Source organism: Phyllobates terribilis, unplaced genomic scaffold (genome assembly GCF_046119375.1).
Source record: "Phyllobates terribilis strain yellow unplaced genomic scaffold, ASM4611937v1 Scaffold_10__3_contigs__length_209671492, whole genome shotgun sequence".
Lineage (NCBI taxonomy): Eukaryota > Metazoa > Chordata > Amphibia > Anura > Dendrobatidae > Phyllobates > Phyllobates terribilis.
The window spans coordinates 181,296,048-181,315,537 of NW_027362770.1; the positions used below are offsets into that span (position 1 = coordinate 181,296,048).

A 19,490-nucleotide genomic window follows, 5' to 3' on the forward strand; every position below is an offset into this window, starting at 1 on the left:
CGGCTGTTGCGGGCACATGTCAGCTGTAATAATCAGCTGACATGTGTCTGGTTCAGTGCAGGCTCACCGCAGGAGCCGTCACTGAATCGGGGGTGATGGCCTGGGGCGTACTAATACGCCCTGGGCCAGTAAGGGGTTAAATATATACATTTTTGTGTTTTGCATTATCTTCACCTTCAAACCAACAATGTAATGATATTTGTTCCAGATGTGACTGAGGGTTAATAATGATCTCCCGATATAAAATTCTTATTTGCTATTTGTATATAAAGTCTGTGTCACGCTGTGTTGTCCAGGCTGCTCTACACTGGCTATTCACAGGCGCGGTCCCACTACTGATCGGCACGGGAGTTTTGACCTGCTCTGTTTCCGACCTGGGCCGGTTCACCCCTCATTAGAGCAACCTGGTAGCTCTGAGCTCCCCCAGAGTCACCATATTGATGCTGAACTTAGTGCGGACACCTGATCGACATAGCACAGGGCAGCGCAGAACTCCTGGACTCAAGCGATCCACCAGCCTCAGCCTCCCAAGTAGCTGGGATTACAGGCGCGCGCCACCGCACCCGGCAATGCTGAGCGCTGCTATTAATGACTAGAGGCTGCAGGAGCGGTGACGTCACCGGGAACCACAGCGCCATCTAGTGTCTGCTGGATGAAACTGCTATACACTCAGTTATAGATGTGTCAGTGAACACCTGCAAGTATGTGTTAGAGGTGTTGGAGGCTTCTGACAAATCACAGACACAAATGTGATCAGAGCCTTATTTTTGCAGTTTGGTTCCGGTACCAGATCCATGTTCTAGGCTTGGTTATGTTACTGCTGTTTACAATTCACAGGTTACAAATCCGCAGCAAATCGGACACGTATTTACAATAGGATCTATGGATCTCTGCTACTACTGTGCCGTGCGCCCTGTATACCCCAACTGAGCGCAGGACTCCTGGGGGCACAGTCCACATCATGACGGGGAGGTTTTTCCATTTTTGTAGCTTCATTTTAATTCCCTTCTTCTAAGAGAAATTAGCATATAAAGTGGATATAAAACGTAACTTTTTTTGGTATTTGCTGATGCCATTTTTTCTGACCATTGTCAGTTTATGATCCCATACAGGGACACGGGCAATTTTCTCAGTTTTATGTGTTCTATGTATTTATTATGTGTACTGTCAATATTTTGTATTGAGGATTGCCAGTTTTTATCTTTTGATAGTAAAAGTTAAGTTTTATATCCACCTTATATGCTAATTTGTCTTGACTTGTGGATTTGGCAAGGTAGGGATTTTGTACATATCCCCTCCCTTACTTCATTCTTGCTCTATTCCTTCTTCTAGGAGCCAAAACTGTGTAATTTTCCTATCACCTTATCCGTGTGAGGACTTGTTTTTTGAGACACCAGCTGTAGTTGTAAGTGACACCATTAATTTTACCATATAATAAATGTACTGAAAAAGGGGGGGGGTGGATCCAAAGGGACGACCTACATTGTTATTTGGGTTTTATTTTTTAAGGTGTTCGCTGTGCAGTAAAGATGATCTGGCAACATAATTCTACCGTTCCACAAGACTGTGGTAGTGATTGACCGAACTTCCAAGATATTTTTACATTTTAATAATTAAGAAAATTCAGAATTTTGTGAAAATGAAAATTCATTTTGTGTCGCTACTTTCTGAGACAGATCACATTTTTATATTAATGAACCTGTGTGAGAGGTTTTTTGTGCACTGAGCTGCAGTTTTTATTGATATTTTGGTGAAATCCATGAGAAGTTATGATTGCCTTTAATTGTATTTTTTTAGGACATGAAGAAACCAAATAACAGGAATTCTGCCATTTTATTTTTTTCCTTTTCGGCTTTTTTAATATTACAGTTACAGATGTGGCGATACAAAACATATGTAGAAAACATGCTGATAGGTTCACTGTGAAGGGGAATTTCTCAGACATTTATGACATGGATATGCACGGCCAGGAGCAGACATACCGCCGGTGCAGCGGAGATGGCGTGGGACCCTTTCTGGGCTGTAATAATGAGGGCAATCTGGCCTGTTACTCGGAGCCCGAGGCTCTGGAGATGGAGAGGTAAGTGTTTATTTTTTTCCCAGTACACAGAAAGAAGACAATGTGGGGGAGAGAACACTCTGATGGATGTGGGGGAGAGCACACTCTGATGGGTGTGGGGGAGAGGACACTATAATGGATGTGGGGGAGAGGAAACTATGATGGATGTGGGGCAGAGGAAACTATGATGGATGTGGGGCAGAGGACTATGATGGATGTGGGGCAGAGGACACTATGATGGAGTGGGCAGAGGACACTATGATGGATGTGGGGTAGAGGACATTATTGTGACATGCAGAAGTAGTGCTGTTGCTTCAAAAGGATCCAACAACTATTAGAAGTAACAAGCACAGGAGACAGGAAGTGTTGTGCTCCAAATGCATCCAGCAACTAGAGGGTTACACGTTAACACAGTCACAGGAGACAGGGAGTGTTTTAGCAAAGCCCCAGGGGGATTGTTGGGAAGTTGTTTACTGTCTGGCTGAAGCCGAAGAGAAAGTGGGTGTGTGATCTGTATCTCAAGGGAACTGAATTAAAGTCAGGAGGGAAGCTAAACACAGGTTAGATAAACTCCCTGAGCTAACAGTGTGGAGTATTATTGGGCAGGAAGATAAGGACTGGAAGGAATCATGTCATAGGGATCTTCTCCCTCATCAAACCCTCCCCCCTTCATCTCCATGCAGGATAAAGAATGCTGTGTATTATTGAAGGAAAAGCCGGTGGTTGTGTATGCATAGAAGTGCGCTGCGAAAAGATCTAATCTGTGCTGAATTATGCTACTGAAGAGACTGACATTACTGTGCCTGTTTTATTAAACATTATTATTATTATTTATTTTTGTTTTATTATTGATTTTCCTTAAAAGACTTTGTAGAAAAAAATAACTGTTAAAGCCTAGTGAGAGACATCTGATTGAAGACGTGCGAAAAACTCCAGCTGAAGAGATGCTGATTGTTTTAATTGTGTTTATTGTTTATTCCTTACAGGTGTCCTACAAGAAAAAGGTTGTATGAATAGGTTGTTATTAGTGATGAGCGAGCACTAAAATGCTCGGGTACTCGTCGTTCGGGTCGAGCAAATTGGAATGCTTGAGTGCTAGGACCGAGTAACGAGACCAATGTAAGTCTATGGGAAACTAGCATTTTTCCGGCGGTCTGCAGAGGGCCTAAAAATTGCCCAAATCGATGGGAAGAGTGCTCAAATGACCTGGGATCAGCAGGGGGAAGACCCCTGGAAGCATTTCGGACACCCAGATCACTGCTGTCAACAATGTTGTCAGAGGTATTACGCCACTTTTACGGACTCACAATAAAACATATACAGCAAAAAATGGCAGAATTAAAATATAACTTTTAATGGGATAATTAAAATCTAAAATAGTATCTAGATACACACAAACAAACAAATAGGGATGTTATTCACCCAGTGGGGTGGACTAGTTCAGAAAATACAACAGGAGATATATGTTCCTTAATTTACTACAATAATGTTTACTCCTTAATAGTAGAGAGAGACTATCATATGCAAACAGTGGAAATTCATAAGTAGAAAGAAAAGGAACAATCTCACCGGTCCTGCAGCACGAATTTCTCCACAGAATAGCACAGGGTTAATCCAGCGGTCATCCACCTCTGACCCTATAATGCCCTGTTCTCATATGCTGTCCCTAGGACCCCAAAGCTCCCGCCCTGACAAGGGCAGTCCACAGCTGACCCTAAAGATCTGATCAGCCCTACATGGACCCTACAGAACTTTCCCAACGCGTTTCCTCACCATCAAGTGATTCATCAGGGGAGTAACAGAAAAATTATTATCAATGGTCTAGGGTATGGTAACCCTCCATGCAGGTATATAGAAAAGGCAGTGGCAAAATGGCCACAGGTTGATTGCCTTAAGTATGTTCAGGTACAATTAATCCAAATAATTCCCATGTGTGTACCTTGAGACACATCTGGTCTCATTGGATAACACCGTAAATAGCAGCGAACTTTAGCCAATTAAAGCTCGTATATGCAAATGCCCCCTGCAGGAGCTAAACCCACCCACACATACATGCCCCAGCGATCCACAAACGCCCCATAAAGGGCAGACAGCGATCCCCTACCCCCCAAGGCAGGATCCCCCCGAGGAGACACATCTAAGACCCCCACATAGAAAAATCCATTATAAGACCCCCTGAAAACGAGACAATCTAACACTTCCCATGCAGTATGCTCCATTCCCACGCCGTGGAACGCTGTTTGCGCTCCACGTATGTCACTTCCGGTCATGTGATCCACACCGCGGCGTCACTTCCAGTTTCTTGGAATGCAAGCCTGCGCTCCACCGCCGTCATTTCCGGTTTCGTGGAACGCAAGCCTGCACTCCACCGCCCCATAGCCATCTCACAGACCCAAAATCAGTGGTCTCAGCAAGCATAGCACAATGACCGACCACAAAGAGCATCCCCACTATGTCATAATGCCTGCACAATGCCCCTAAAGAGGGAATGTGCAAATGACAAAAAAAAAAGGGGGGGGGGGGGGAACGCCTCGTATACATAAGATCTATAAGACACACCCCCTATATATATATATATATATATATATATATATATATATATACCTCATAAGCTTAAAGCCACACAACCTCCAGTGGGAGGATAAAAATGCAAAGAGTGAGGATATGTACAGGGGTTTATAAACGATCTTGGATAGCATGAGATAAGAGGGCATAATCAGTACATTATAAACGAATAAGTGGTGAAAAGGGGGGGAGGGGAAAAGGAAGAAGGGAACGGGAGGGGGACAAAAAAGCTCAACTCACAGGGAGAATATATAAGTAGATTTTCATATAGGGATTCAGAGCCATATCCCTGTTCACTCTATCTCATACACATATGAAAGAGAAAAGGTTTATTTATACATTGATGTCCAAGCAGGTTCAAAAGAAGGTTATGTTATGTTTCTCTTATAGAAAAGGTGAGAACGATAGTTTTTCATTTAGCCCAGAGGGGGACATGGTGTCCAGAGCGAAAATCCAACGACATTCTCGTTGAGCTAAGATTTTCTTTCTGTCACCTCCCCTGATACCACATAATATTCTGCCTATTCCAATAAATTTAATTTCATCAGTATTGCACTTATGGTGTAACCTAAAGTGTTTTGGGATGGTTTTTAATACAGAGACATCCTCAGCCGTGCTCGCGGCTTTAATGTCTCTGATGTGCTCCCTCACTCGTATGTGGAACTGTCGGGACGTGAGTCCTACATAATGGAGGTTGCAAGTACAAGTGGCACGATAAATAACATAACTCGTACTACAAGAGATGTAATGAGTGATCCGATAGTCCCTACCCCCATCAGAAGATGAAAAACAGGCAGCTCTAGTGATGCTTCTGCATGCCATGCAGGATCCACATGGAAAACAGCCCCATCTCTGCACACCAGCACCGAACGGGTTCGGAGGATTTGCCACATAGTGGCTCCTTACTAAGATGTCTCTCAAATTCCGACTTTTCCTTGCGGTAAGTAATGGATGGTCAGGAAGGATTCTCCTCAAAGTAGGTTCTGTAGAGAGAATCGGCCAGTGTTTTTGTAATATTTGTCGCATTCTCGGCCATTGATTGTTGAAAGTTGAGATAAATCTCAAAGGGGGATCTTTCTTGGAGTTTTTACTTTTATTCACCAATAACAAGTCTCGAGGTGTTTTTTTGGCACAATGGTATCCCTGTTTTACAGCTCTCATACTGTATCCGCGTTCAAAGAATCGGTTTGACAGGTCCCGAGCCTGAGCCTCAAAGATCTCCTCTGAGGAGCAGATACGCTTCACTCTAAGAAATTGACCTGTTGGTACTGAACGGATTGTATGTACAGTATGTGCCGATGTTGCATGGAGGAGGGAATTTACTGATGTTTCCTTCCGGTACACATCCGTCTGGAGCGCACCATTATTTTGCACTCTTGTTTTCACATCCAAGAAGTCAATCTCTTTCCTCGAGTGTTTGTGAGTGAGTTTGATGTTTCTTTTGTTCTTATTGAGTTCACAGATGAAGTCATGAAGCCCAGGCTCCGACCCCTGCCAAATGATAAATAGATCGTCTATATATCTGTACCAGCACTGCGCATGGGAGGAGGCACCCGCGCCGTCAATGACAACCTCCCTCTCCCAATATCCCAGAAAGAGGTTGGCATACGACGGCGCACACGCCGCCCCCATCGCAGTGCCTCGTCTCTGTAAGAAGAAGCGGTCTTTGAATGTAAAAAAATTATGAGTTAAAATAAATTGTAGGAGTTCCAAAACAAGGTGCCATAGTGCAGAGTCTAGGTTACTCGTACTAAGGAAGAATTCTACTGCCTCCAATCCATCCGAATGATCAATGCTGGTGTACAGAGATTCGACATCCGCAGTAACCAGGGTCATATCTGAATCCAAGTACAGACCATCGATTTTTCTAAGGACGTCCGTAGTGTCCCTGACATAGGAGGGCAAGTTTTCGACCAAAGGATGTAAGTAGTGTTCAATAAATTTGCACACAGGGTCACAAAGCCCTCCTATGCCAGAGACAATCGGACGTCCCAGGGGTTCGAGAGCATTCTCATGTACTTTGGGTAGTAAATAGAATGTAGGGACTACCGGACACTGTACCACCAACCCATCAAATATTTTTTTGGGGATGATCCCCTGTGCAAATGCTCATTCCAGAATATCAATTAGAGTTTGAGAGAAGTCACTCAAGGGATTATGGGTAAGAGGGGTATATGCCTCACGGTCCCTCAGCTGTCTAAAGGCCTCCTTCTCGTACCTCCGAGCCGGCCAGACCACCACATTGCCCCCCTTATCTGCTGGTTTTATGACCACATCCTTCATGCCCCTCAATTCCTTGAGGGCTTTATGTTGGACCCCCGTCAAATTATCATTTCTCCTCCAATTGGGAATCCTTTTAAAATCCTCATTAACAAGTTTGTTAAATATTTCTATCTGGGGGCACAGGGAGAAGGGGGGTCGTGGTCGATCTAGGCAACACCGAGGACGGGAAGGCACCTGTAGCAGCAGGGATACTCTCTTGTGCCAACTCCTCCAATGCCGCTAATGCTTCCTCCTCTTGTAAGGTATTCAGGTCCTGTCCACTCACCGGGCGAGTATGAAGTTTTCGTAAAGTTACTTTTCTTAGAAAGAGTTGTAAGTCTTTTATTGCTAAAAAAGAATCAAAGTTGTTATCAGGGACAAAAGTAAGACCTAAGCTAAGTACTTCCCGTTGTGCATCGGTTAATACGTGTTCAGAAAGGTTGATTACCTCTAAACTATTGCTTTGTTTGGGCTTCTTTTCCTTGGAATGGGGTGGTGTTAGTTTGCGTTTATTCTGGCTTTTGCCCTTATTAGATCCTTGCCTTGCCTGACCAATCCGCTCTTTATAAGTATTGCCAAACTGACCGCTTGTAGAGGGATCCTCATCCATTGAGGATAAGGATGAGAAAGAGTGTGTCCGGGGTCTGGGGGTCGCATTGTTCGACCTCTGTTTGTTCCTCCATCTATAAACATGGTTCTCAGCGTAATCCAAGAGATCCCTTTGATATTTTTTAGACTTAGAATTCACAATCTCTTTTTCCCATATCACAAAGTCCCCCTCCTGATCTTTATTAACCTTCAACAATGCTTCAGAGTCAAGTTTTTCTGTCAAAGTCACCTGGATTGAGTTGATTTCACTTTCAATCATTTCCAGGGTGGTCATATTGGATTTGATTAATAATTCCATGTACCCCCTGGAGCAGTTAGATAGGTTTTCCCACTCCTTCTTAAACCCCTCATCTTCAATTGTAAATGAAGGAAAAACCTGCACGCGAAGGCCTCGGGGAATCAGTCCCTTAATATATCTCTCTAGGAAAGCTTTGTTCCACCATATCCATGTTTTCTTATTATAAAGTTGTTTTAACTTAGTAATCAAGTCCTCAGTCTCTCCAGTTTTTAAAACCACACATGATTCCTCACCAAATACCTCATCTAGTTTGGTAAGCCACGTTTTCTCACGTGCCTTATAGTCCATGCGTTCAGGTTGAATAGCTGTGAAAATACACAGTATAGTCAATATATGCATAATACCTACGCAACGGGTGATTAACTCACATGTTATCCCATACATGGGGAAAGAGGGGATTTTACCACATCATAATGTATATAAACCTATAAGAGAAATGGTGCACCCCAAAAATGCAACTCAGTGCTAGAGAATGAATTAAAAGATATATATATATTTTTTTTTTGTCATTGGATTTTTGCTCTGGACACCATGTCCTCCTCTGGGCTAAATGAAAAACTATCGTTCTCACCTTTTCTATAAGAGCTAATCCGTGTTTTTGTCCCTCTCTCTCCAAATGGTTTTAAATTTGTATGTTGTTCTTTTAACTGATTTTTATATACTCTTTTCACATTCCATAGTTGGATACAAGATTATCTTTGATGTCTCTATTTATATACCCTACCTATTGATGGACGTGACCCTCAACTCTATAAGCCATTATGGGATCCTGTGAGAAATGGAGCGCATATGGAGATAAACACAGTCCTAGATTTGGGAACGCAGAAGAAATATAGGATTGTCTTCCTTGGGACCACATATGCCAACGCATATTGCATTTGAGTGATGTCCCATTTAATGAGATTTACTTGTTCCCATACGGATTGTGACTGTCCCGTTTGTAGTCTCTCTATGCTCCTCTCTTGGTCCCCCGGTCCCAATACTCTCCACAACCCACTAATTGGACAATGATTTAAGATGAGAGAGTGGTGAGTTCTGCCCTTCATTTTTGCCCATAAGGAAAATGGCCACCTGGATGTGCGCACGTGCTGTGGGTCCCTGCAGCACCATCATCACCGAAGGCATCCATACGATGCGACGCGGGAAATGACATCACAGGAAACACTTTCCTGACCCGCGCCGTCATCGCGATGGCTGGAACTGACCTATGGACGCCGGGATTTCGCTCGCGTGCGCCATCACCAATGGCTGTTATGGACATTTTGATTGAGGATATAAATGGACATGAGACCTCATACATACCACACCGCCCCCCGAGGAAGCCCACCACGCGAAACGCGCGTCGGGGCGCGATCACAGCGGGATACATATGGGTAAGCCTGACTCATGTTAAGTGGCGAGCGCACATATATGTGTATACTGTTTACTAGGTTGCTATTTGAATTGTGCGCATGGCACTGGTACTGTCCTATGAGTCCATGCATGTTTGTGGCTTAAACCAGGAATACTGCCGTTTTGGCATCTATTAATACAAAGGACCCTTATGCACCCTTATATATAGAGCCCCTATGCCCCTCTGTGATCTTTCTTTCATGTATCTCTCACCTCATACCCATTGATCTTTCTTTTATATTTTTGTAGTGATTTTGGTTTTTAAATATACCTAAATAAAATATATATCTTTTAATTCTTTCTCTAGCACTGAGTTGCATTTTTGGGGTGCACCATTTCTCTTATAGGTTTATATATGTTATTCTGTATTGTGTTTTATTGTCTGTACAAGTCCCCTTTAAAATGTAAAATGCTGTGGAATATGTTGGCGCTATATAAATAAAAATTACTGTATTCATCCATGTAGTGCCATAAACCCCCATATAGTGCTGTATAAATCTATATGGTGCTTTATACCCACCATCTTGTCCTTTGTTCATTTATCTCAGCAACCGATCCTGCTGTGAAAAACAAGTGATTGGCTTCTCCATTAATAATGTGAGATTCAGACCAAGAAATAGATCAGTCTTTGAAAGTTCATTGATCAGGTTTCTCCACTGGTCTGGGGAGCAAAGGGTGTGTAACATCAGAGGAAGTGCAGATCTGAACATTGAGAAACATGAAAATGCAGCTGAGCACTGAAAGTTAACAGCCCATCCTCCCCCATTACCAGGAGAACACTGGAGGCAGAGGGCACTAGGACCCAGTGCTCAGAGAATGGGTTCATTAAGTGAGAGGTGACCAGCAGGAGTCCTTCATAACATGCCAATGTTAATCTAGGTGACACCTTTAATACTTTTAAGACGTGGAGCCCCAAACTGGATCCCATATTATAAAGGCTACCCCTCTATAAATATCTAGAGGCCACAAATACATTGGGATCAAATGATCTCTTTATACATCCTCAAATCTTATTTGCTTTTGTTGCTGCTGCCTGATATTGATTGCTCAACTTGTAACCAGAACTCCCAAGTCCTTCTTTTCTGTAGACTGGAACTTTACTCTCCTTCACAAGGTCATTAATGAAGAGATTAAAGATAATTATTCCAAACCTCTTTTTGGCCCCTACTGCTCCCAGTCCAGATCCTTGTGGTCCCCACCTAACAGATTATTAGATGAATCACCTGATGTAGAGGTAAAAGCTTTGCATCAGAAAGAATTCAGACTTTGTAAAGAGGAGCAGCAGAAAAAGGTGGTGATCCAGTGATCTGCCTTATCTGACCTCTTTATTGTGGGGTCAGGGTGTTTCAGGAGAAGGGATGAGTTCCTGAAGCACTTTTCATTTATGGTGCAGGGATTTGTGGGGACTGTAAATGATCAATAGGGTGGTCTCCAATATAGGGCTGCGAGATCTGAATATCTGGTATATATGGGGGTATACGGAGCACTATATGGGGAGTATACAGCACATGATGATTTACAGCAGTATATGGAGAATCTATAGCACTATATAAAGGGTATACAACATTATATGGATGGTATATAGCATTATAAGGGGGTATACAGCTGGATATGTAGGGTATACTTCACTATCAGAACCATTTGTGACCAACATCCTCATGATAGAAAGTGGAAAAGGGACAGTAAAAAGAGCGGGAAATTCAAAATCCCCAACAGTTCTGTGCTTCGCCCACATCTGCTCCCAGTACAGATCCGAGGTCCCCACTTCTGGCAATATCATACTTAGAAAATCTACCATTTAAAACATGTTTCCTGTCCCTTAACCAGTTCTTCACCCATCTGCATACTGGACCTAGTCCCGGCTTCTGGCTGTTGTGTGGTTCAGCGTCAGACGCCTTTGCAAAGTCCAGATATATCACATCGGACGCATGACTAACAACCATAATAGCACTTACCTTCTCAGAAGTCTAACATGTAGGTTAGGCATAACTTCTCTTTCATGGATCCATCCTGGTGGTCAACTATATTTTTTGCAATACGTTCCTGCACGGAATTTCTTGCAGAACACAGACAAGCAGCCACAGCTCTGATGTAGACGGGGTGGGTGGCTCTTAGAAGAGCCTTTGGGTTGTGGGTGTAGAGCTTGGAGCAGATCACTTGGCGCTGGTGTACTTGGTGACGGCCTTGGTGCCCTCAGACACGGCGTGCTTGGCCAGCTCTCCGGGCAGCAGCAGGCGCACAGCGGTCTGGATCTCCCGGGAGGTGATGGTGGAGCGCTTGTTGTAGTGAGCCAGGCGGGAGGCTTCCCCTGCAATGCGCTCAAAGATGTCATTGACAAAGGAGTTCATGATGCCCATGGCCTTGGAGGAGATGCCGGTGTCAGGGTGGACCTGCTTCAGCACCTTGTACACATAGATGGCATAGCTCTCCTTCCTGCTCTTCCTCCGCTTCTTGCCGTCCTTCTTCTGAGTCTTGGTCACAGCTTTCTTGGAGCCCTTCTTGGCTGCTGGTGCAGACTTGGCAGGTTCAGGCATGATGATAGCAGAATATTCTCTTCACTGGAGAGAGAATAATGATCCAGCTCCTCCCAGAGCGGCTGTATTTATAGACCGGCCATGCAAATGAGCAATGCTGTCAGATCACTGTTCTATTGGGTGAGAAAGTCATGTGACCAATATATATGCAATGATCTCCGCCCACTGCAGCTGATTGGTGTTTCCACAAATCTTGTTTGCATTGGTGACTTGAGATCCAGCCAATGGAGGGGCAGCAGCAGGTTATAAAAGGCGCAGGAGACTTCCTACTTAAGCACACAAGAGACTTCTCTTATCTGCTGATAACTGTGAGCGCAGTGATGTCTGGACGCGGCAAACAAGGAGGGAAGGTCCGTGCTAAAGCCAAGACCCGCTCATCCCGGGCAGGACTGCAGTTCCCGGTCGGTCGTGTGCACAGGCTTCTCCGCAAGGGTAACTATGCTGAGAGGGTGGGCGCCGGCGCTCCGGTCTATCTGGCTGCTGTGCTGGAGTATCTGACCGCTGAGATCCTGGAATTGGCCGGCAATGCCGCCCGGGACAACAAGAAGACCCGCATCATCCCCCGCCACCTGCAGCTGGCCGTGCGCAATGACGAGGAGCTGAACAGGCTGCTGGGTGGGGTGACCATCGCCCAGGGGGGCGTCCTGCCCAACATCCAGGCCGTGCTGCTGCCCAAGAAGACCGAGAGCAGCAAGGTGAACAGCAAGTCAGGCAAGAGCAAGTGAGCGCTGCAGCCGATCCTGTATCATCCACACAACCCAAAGGCTCTTCTAAGAGCCACCCACACCGTCACCACAAGAGCTGGCGCCGCTGATCTCAGGAATTATCTGTACGTACAGATCTATTCTATAGCAGAGATTATTTATATAGCACCGTTAATTCCATAGTGTTGTACTGTACATGAGGAGGGGTTACTTACAGAATGTAAACTAACAATGATAGACTGGAACAGAGGGAAGAGGACCCTGCCTTTGTAGGCTTATATTCTACAGGATGATGGGGAAGGAGACTGTAGGTTGGAGAGGAGGTGGGGGGATTGCAGTGGCAATCACATAGCCACAGGATGGGGACCTGGATGGGGCACATAGCCACAAGATGGGGACCTGGATGGGGCACATAGCCACAAGATGTGGACCTGTATGGGGCACATAGCCACAAGATGGGGATCTGGATGGGGCACATAGCCACAAGATGGGGATCTGGATGGGGCACATAGCCACAAGATGGAGACCTGGATGGGGCACATAGCCACAAGATGGGGACCTGGATGGGGCACATAGCCACAGGATGGGGACTTGGATGGGGAACATTACTACAAGATGTTTGCCATTATTACTATATGATGCTAATTGTAAGACAATATTACTGAATGTGGCCAATTGGGGGAAACAAAATTGTAAAAATCCAAAAAATAAAAATAAAGCATGAAAAAATATTGGGCACTAAAAATGCTGTTTTATATGTAAACTAAAGTAAACACAAAAAAGTGCACGTTTATTATCGCCACATCCATAACGACCCAAGCCATAAAAAAATAAACACGGAAAAAATGTTCAAAAGGTGTATACAAAAAAAAATGGTATCACTAAAAATGTCACATTGAACAAAGAATGCGGCCCCCCAAATTCAAATTTTTTCCATGTGCGGCCCATATACCCAGCCGAGTTTGAGACCCCTGTTTTAGATCGATGAATTGGGAGCCAATGAAGGGATTTGTAAAGGGGGGATGAGCGAGATGAACTAGTGAGGCAGCAGAGTTAAGTACGGACTAGAGAGGTGCGAGAGTGTTCGCAGGTAGGCCACAGAGGAAGATGTTGCAGTAGTCGAGGCGGGAGATGATGGGGGCATGCACAATCATTTTAGTAGATTGAGGGTTGAGGAAAGGACGGATTCTGGAAATATTTTTGAGCTGGAGGTGGTAAGTTTGTATGTGGGTTTTGAAGGACTGAGCAGAGTCAAGGGTACTCCAAGTCAGTGAATTTCCGGCACAGGGGAATATATGATGTCATTTATTGTGATAGGGTAGAGTGGATACGTGAGACGGAGGAAAGATTGAGTACAGATTTGTCCACATTGAGCTTGAAGAAGCGAGAGGAGAAAAAGGAGGATATGGCTGATACTCCGGGATTCTGGACAGCAGAGAGGTACAGGCGCATCTCGTAAAATGTGAATATCATCAAAAAGTTAATTTATTTCAGTTCTTCAATACAAAAAGTGAAACTCATATTATATAGATTTATTACAAACAGAGGGATCTATTTCAAGTAGTTATTTCTGTTAATGTTGATGATTATGGCTTACAGCCAATGAAAACAGAAAAATCATTCTCAGTAAATTAGAATGCTTGAAAAATGATTTTAAAATCCGAAATGTTGTCCTACTGAAATGTATGTTCAGTAAATGCACAATATTTGGCCGGTGCTCCTTTTGCATCAATTACTGCATCAATGCTGCAATGTGGCATGGAGGTGATCAGCCTGTGGCTGCTGAGGTGTTATGGAAGCCCAGGTTGCTTTGATAGCCGCCTTCAGCTCGTCTGCATTGTTGGGTCTGGTGTCTCTCATCTTTCTCTTGACAATACTCTATAGATTATCTATGGCGTTAAGGTCGGGCGAGTTTGCTGGCAAATCAAGCACAGTGATACTGTTTGCTTGATGATATTCTAATTTTGTGAGATGCACCTGTAGATCTGAGTTTCATCAGCATTCAGATGGTACTGAAAGCCATGGGACTTAAAGTTGTCCCAGGCCAAGGGTAAAGATGCATGAGTAAGAGAGGATATGTAGTAGGAGGCAGTGGTCAACTGTATTGAAGGCAAAGGACAGGTCAAGAAGGAGGAGTATAGAATTGTCTGTTGGCTTTGGCTGTAAATCGTTAGTAATTTTGGTCTGGACATTTTCAGTGGAATGGTGGGGACGGAAGCCAGATTGTAGGTTGTCGAATAGTGAGTTACATGAGAGATTAGAGGAGAGTTCAGCGTGAACATGCTGCTCAAGGAGATTGAAAGCGAATAGGAGCAACGATATGGGGCGACAGCCCCCCTCCGTTATAGAGTTCATCAGGAGGCTCATGGAGCAAACAGTGTCAGAGTCTTGACATCTGCGATATGCTGTGAAAAGAGAGAAGAGAGGGAAAGGATGTGAAAATAAAACTTTTATTAATTATTAAATCAAATATTAATTTCTTAATAACAATTGTACCTACATCCAGTTAAGGATGTATATTGGATCACAGTTAATGAATTAGTATGTATTATTGGTGACCATGATCCACTAAAGTCCAGATAGAAAACAGATAAAGGGGATGTAATCTATTGTAGATTCCTAACCAGTGTCCCTATTTTAATTAACGGTTGGGTTTATATATTAACTAGACGGTGGCCCGATTCTAACGCATCGGGTATTCTAGAATATGTATGCGGCAGACCGGGCGCAATCAGCAAAACGGTGTTTAAATTTGGCGGCAATATCGGTGATTGGTCACGGGTAGCGGCCGCGACCAATCAGCGAACTGTGTTAGTAAGGACCAGAGAGCTTGTTTAAATTTGGCGCCAAAATCGCTGATTGGTCGCGGGCAGCGTCCGTGACCAATCAGCACAGCAGTGTTTAAATTTGTCGGCAAGATCGCGGATTGGTCGCGGGCATCGTCCGCGACCAATCAGCACAGCAGTGTTTAAATATGTCGGTAAGATCGCTGATTGGTTGCCTGCAGTGTCCGCGACCAATCAGCACAGCAGTGTTTAAATGTGTCGGCAAGATCGCTGATTGGTCACGGCCGCTATTTAAATGTGGCGCCCAAATCGGTGATTGGTCGCGGGCAGCGGCCGCGACCAATCAGCACAGCGGTGTTTAACTTTTGAGCCAAGATCACTGATTGGTCGCGGCCGGAGAGCGCGACTAATCAGTGAATCGTATTGGTGAGGACCGGGGAGTGGAATCGTATTAGTGAGGACCGGGGAGCGCCGCTGCCTGTGCGGCTACTTCCGCTGCGAGAAGCCGGGAGATGAGCGACTGCTCGCAGCAGAAGTATCCCGACCCGCAGCGCCGCTCCCCGGTCCTCCCTTGACACACTAGCCGCATGGAGGTCAGCGGCGCCGGCGGTCGAGGTCCTTCTGCTGCTACCGGCCGGGAGATGAGCGCCTCGCGACGGTCATCTCCCGGCTGCATCTCCGTCCCGCAGATGAGCCGCTAACGGCCGCCATCTTTTTTCTGAAATCCCGCGTCGCTGATTTGCCGCTGGCGGACCAATGAGCGAGGCGGGATTTCCTGGACAGACAGACAGACGGGATAAGACGATTATATATATATAGAGTAGATGGTGGCCCGATTCAAATGCATCGGGTATTCTAGAATATGTATGCGGCCGACAGGGCGCAATCAGCAGAGCGGTATTTAAATTTGGCGCCAAAATCGCTGATTGGTCGAGGCCGGCAACCGTGACCAATCACCAAAGCGGTGTTAAAATTTGGCGCCTATATCGCAGATTGGTCACGGCCGGCGGTCGCGACTAATCAGCAGAGCGGGGTTTAAATTTGGCGCCAATAATGCTGATTGGTCGCGGGCAACGAACGCGACCAATCAGCAGAGCGGGGTTTAAATTTGGCGCCAATAATGCTGATTGGTCACTGCCGGTCGTTGCGACTAATCAGCAGAGCGGGGTTTAAATTTTGCGCCAATACTGCTGATTGGTCGCGGCTGGCGACCTCGACCAATCAGCAGAGCGTTGTTAAAATTTGGCGCCAATATTGCTGATTCGTCGCCGCCGGCGACCGCGACAAATCAGCAGAGCGGTGTTTAAATTTGACGCCAATATTGCTGATTGGTCGCGGCCACCGTCCGCAACCAATCAGCAGAGCGTTGTTAAAATTTGGCGCTAATGTTGTTGATTGGTCGTCGTGGGCGACCGCGACAAATCAGCAGAGCGGTGTTTAAATTTGGCGCCAATACTGCTGATTGGTCGCGGCGGCCGACCGCAATCAATCAGCAGAGTGTTGTTTAAATTTGGAGCCAATCTCGCTGATTGGTCGTGGCTGGCAGCCGCGCCCAATCAGCAGAGCGTTGTTTAAATTTGGCGCCAATCTCACTGATTGCTGGAAGCGACCAATCAGCACAGCAGTGTTTACAAGTGGCGTCAACATCGGTGATTGGTTGCCGGCGCTATTTAAATGTGGCGCCCAAATCGGAGATTGGTCGTGGGCAGCGTCGGCGACCAATCAGCACAGCGGGGTTTAAATGTCTCTGCAAGATCGGTGATTGGTCGCGGCCGCTATTTAAATGTGGCACACAAATCGGTGATTGGTCGTGGTCTTCGGCCGCGACCAATCACTGATCTTGCTGCAAAAGTTAAACACTGCCGTGCTGATTGGTCGCGGACGCTGCCCGCGACCAATCACCGATTTGGGCGACACATTTAAATAGCGGCCGCGAACAATCACCCATCTTGCAGACACATTTAAACACCGCTGTGCTGATTGGTCGCGGTTGCTATTTAAATGTGGCGCCCAAATCGGTTATTGGTCGCGGCCGCTATTTAAATGTGGTGCACAAATCGGTGATTGGTCGCGGTCTTCGGCCGCGACCAATCACTGATCTTGCTGCAAAAGTTAAACACTGCTGTGCTGATTGGTCGCGGTTGCTATTTAAATGTGGCGCCCAAATCAGTGATTGGTCACGGGCAGCATCCGCGACCAATTAGCACAGCGGTGTTTAAATGTGGCTCCAAGATCGGTGATTGGTCGCGGGCGATATTTAAATGTGGTGCCCAAATGGGTGTTTGGTCGCGGACAGCGCCCGCGACCAATCAGCGGTTTTGAACACAAATGTCCGGACCTTAGTAACACCATGCGGCTAGTGTCGGGAGATCAGCGGCTAGGGTGAGCGGCGCTGCGGGTCGGGATACTTCTGCTGCGAGCAGTCGCTCATGTCCCGGCTTCTCGCAGCGGAGGTAGCCGCACAGGCAGCGCCGCTCCCTGGTCCTCACCAATACGATTTGCTGATTGGTCGCGGTCTCCGCACCCGACCAATCAGTGATCTTGGTGCAAAATTTAAACACCGCTGTGCTGATTGGTCGCGGCCGCTGCCCGCGACCAATCACCGATTTGGGCGCCACATTTAAATAGCGCCCGCGACCAATCACCGATGTTGACGCCAGATTTAAACACTGCTGTGCTGATTGGTCGCGGCCAGCAAGCAGCGAGCTTGGCGCCAAATTTAAACAACGCTCTGCTGATTGGTCGCGGACTCCAGCCGCAACCAATCAGCGCTCTGCTGATTGGTCGCGGACACCAGATGCGACCAATCAGCGACATAGGCGCCAAATGTAAACAGCGCTCTGATTGGTCGCGGTTGCCAGCCTCGACCAATCCGCGAGATTGGCGTCAAATTTAAACAACGCTCTGCTGATTGGTCGCGGACTCCAGCCGCAACCAATCAGCGCTCTGCTGATTGGTCGCGGACGCCAGATGCGACCAATCAGCGACATTGGTGCCAAATGCAAACAGCGCTCTGCTGATGGTTGTTTTTAACACTATTATTTTGCAGATAACTGTATACACAATGTAAATTTCAGCTTAGACTCACAGGTTTATATAGACAGGAAACAAAGGAATTGCAAGTATTCAGGGTGGTCCTGACATGCACAATGGATATGACCTGGAGTCTTGTATTTAAGGTTGAGATGGTAGGGGTCCAAGTACTTGGGTAATTCAGGGAACAAGATGGAATATACAGAAAACAAGTTTCCCTCATGATTAGTGTTGAGCATTCCGATACTGTAATATCGGGTATCGGCCGATATTCGCGGTATCGGAATTCCGATACTTTTACAATATCAGATACCGGAATCGGAAGTTCCCATAATGCCTGCGCTCTGCAGTGTCTGTGAAGGATGACAAGCTGGATGGCAGCGCGATCCAGCCTGTCATCAGAATGCCATCCCAGCGGGGGAGAATTCTCCTGATTGTTTAAAAGCCGGCGCGCGGTAAAAAGCCGCCGGCTTTTAAACAATCACACAGCCCCATACTGCTTCCCCGCAGCCTCCCACCCCGATCCTCCGCTCCCCTCGCCACCTCCAATCCCAATCGTAAATTAGGACCGGGCGGGGAGCGCAGCACCAAGGAGCGAAGGACCCGGGCGGGGAAGCCGGCAGTGAAAAGACTTCACCGCCGGCTTTCCCGTTCTGTGCTGCGCTTTCCCGCCGGTTATTTCAAATGAACAGCTGAGGTATCAGGTGATGCCGATCAGCTGTTCATTTGAAGTAGCCGCGTTGCCCTCAGAGGGTTCATGTGAGTTCATGCTTGACTGCATTGCATGAACTCACATGAACTTTCCCACGGCCGCACAGGTCAGCCTCACCTCCCAGACCCGTCATGATTAGTGTGTGTGCGGGGTGTGTGTGCGATGTTTGTGCGGGTGTGTGCGGGGTGTGTGTGCGGGGTGTCTGTGCGATGTTTGTGCGGGTGTGCGCGGTGTCTGTGCGTGCAGGCAGACATAGGCCGATGTGACACTACTACTCCCATCGGCCTATGTCTGTCCCCCGTCCACTCCTGCCAGCAGGATCAGCTCGATGGGAGCAGTAGTTCCCATCAGCCTGATCCTGCTATTTAAATTGCCCTACTGTGTCCCCAATAAATGTTAAATACATGTAATTGGTGGCCAGTGGTTACCTAAAAGAAATTAGTTCATACATTACCTGTCCCCGCCGATCGCCACCTAAAATAAAGTAAAAAATAAAAAACTACACCTATACTCACCTAGACACCTAATTCCCCGAA

At 46.2% G+C, this 19,490-nt stretch overlaps 2 protein-coding genes and 1 long non-coding RNA gene across 3 annotated transcripts; 2 read left to right on the forward strand and 1 right to left on the reverse strand.

The window, feature by feature from the left end:
• The first annotated feature begins 1,353 nt into the window (after positions 1-1,353).
• On the forward strand, positions 1,354-8,807 carry LOC141164234 (uncharacterized). The gene is made up of 4 exons (XR_012250888.1): positions 1,354-1,405; positions 1,870-2,080; positions 3,046-3,340; positions 8,474-8,807. It is a non-coding gene; the product is annotated as an uncharacterized lncRNA (long non-coding RNA).
• A 2,531-nt stretch (positions 8,808-11,338) lies between these two features.
• LOC141164235 (histone H2B 1.1-like) lies at positions 11,339-11,751 on the reverse strand. The gene has a single exon (XM_073649361.1). It carries the CDS (start codon positions 11,717-11,719, stop codon positions 11,339-11,341), a length of 381 nt encoding a protein of 126 aa, XP_073505462.1. The 5' UTR covers positions 11,720-11,751.
• A 249-nt stretch (positions 11,752-12,000) lies between these two features.
• Positions 12,001-12,444, forward strand: LOC141164236 (histone H2A.J-like). Its single transcript, XM_073649363.1, has one exon. It carries the CDS (start codon positions 12,040-12,042, stop codon positions 12,442-12,444), a length of 405 nt encoding a protein of 134 aa, XP_073505464.1. The 5' UTR covers positions 12,001-12,039.
• Positions 12,445-19,490: the final 7,046 nt, after the last annotated feature.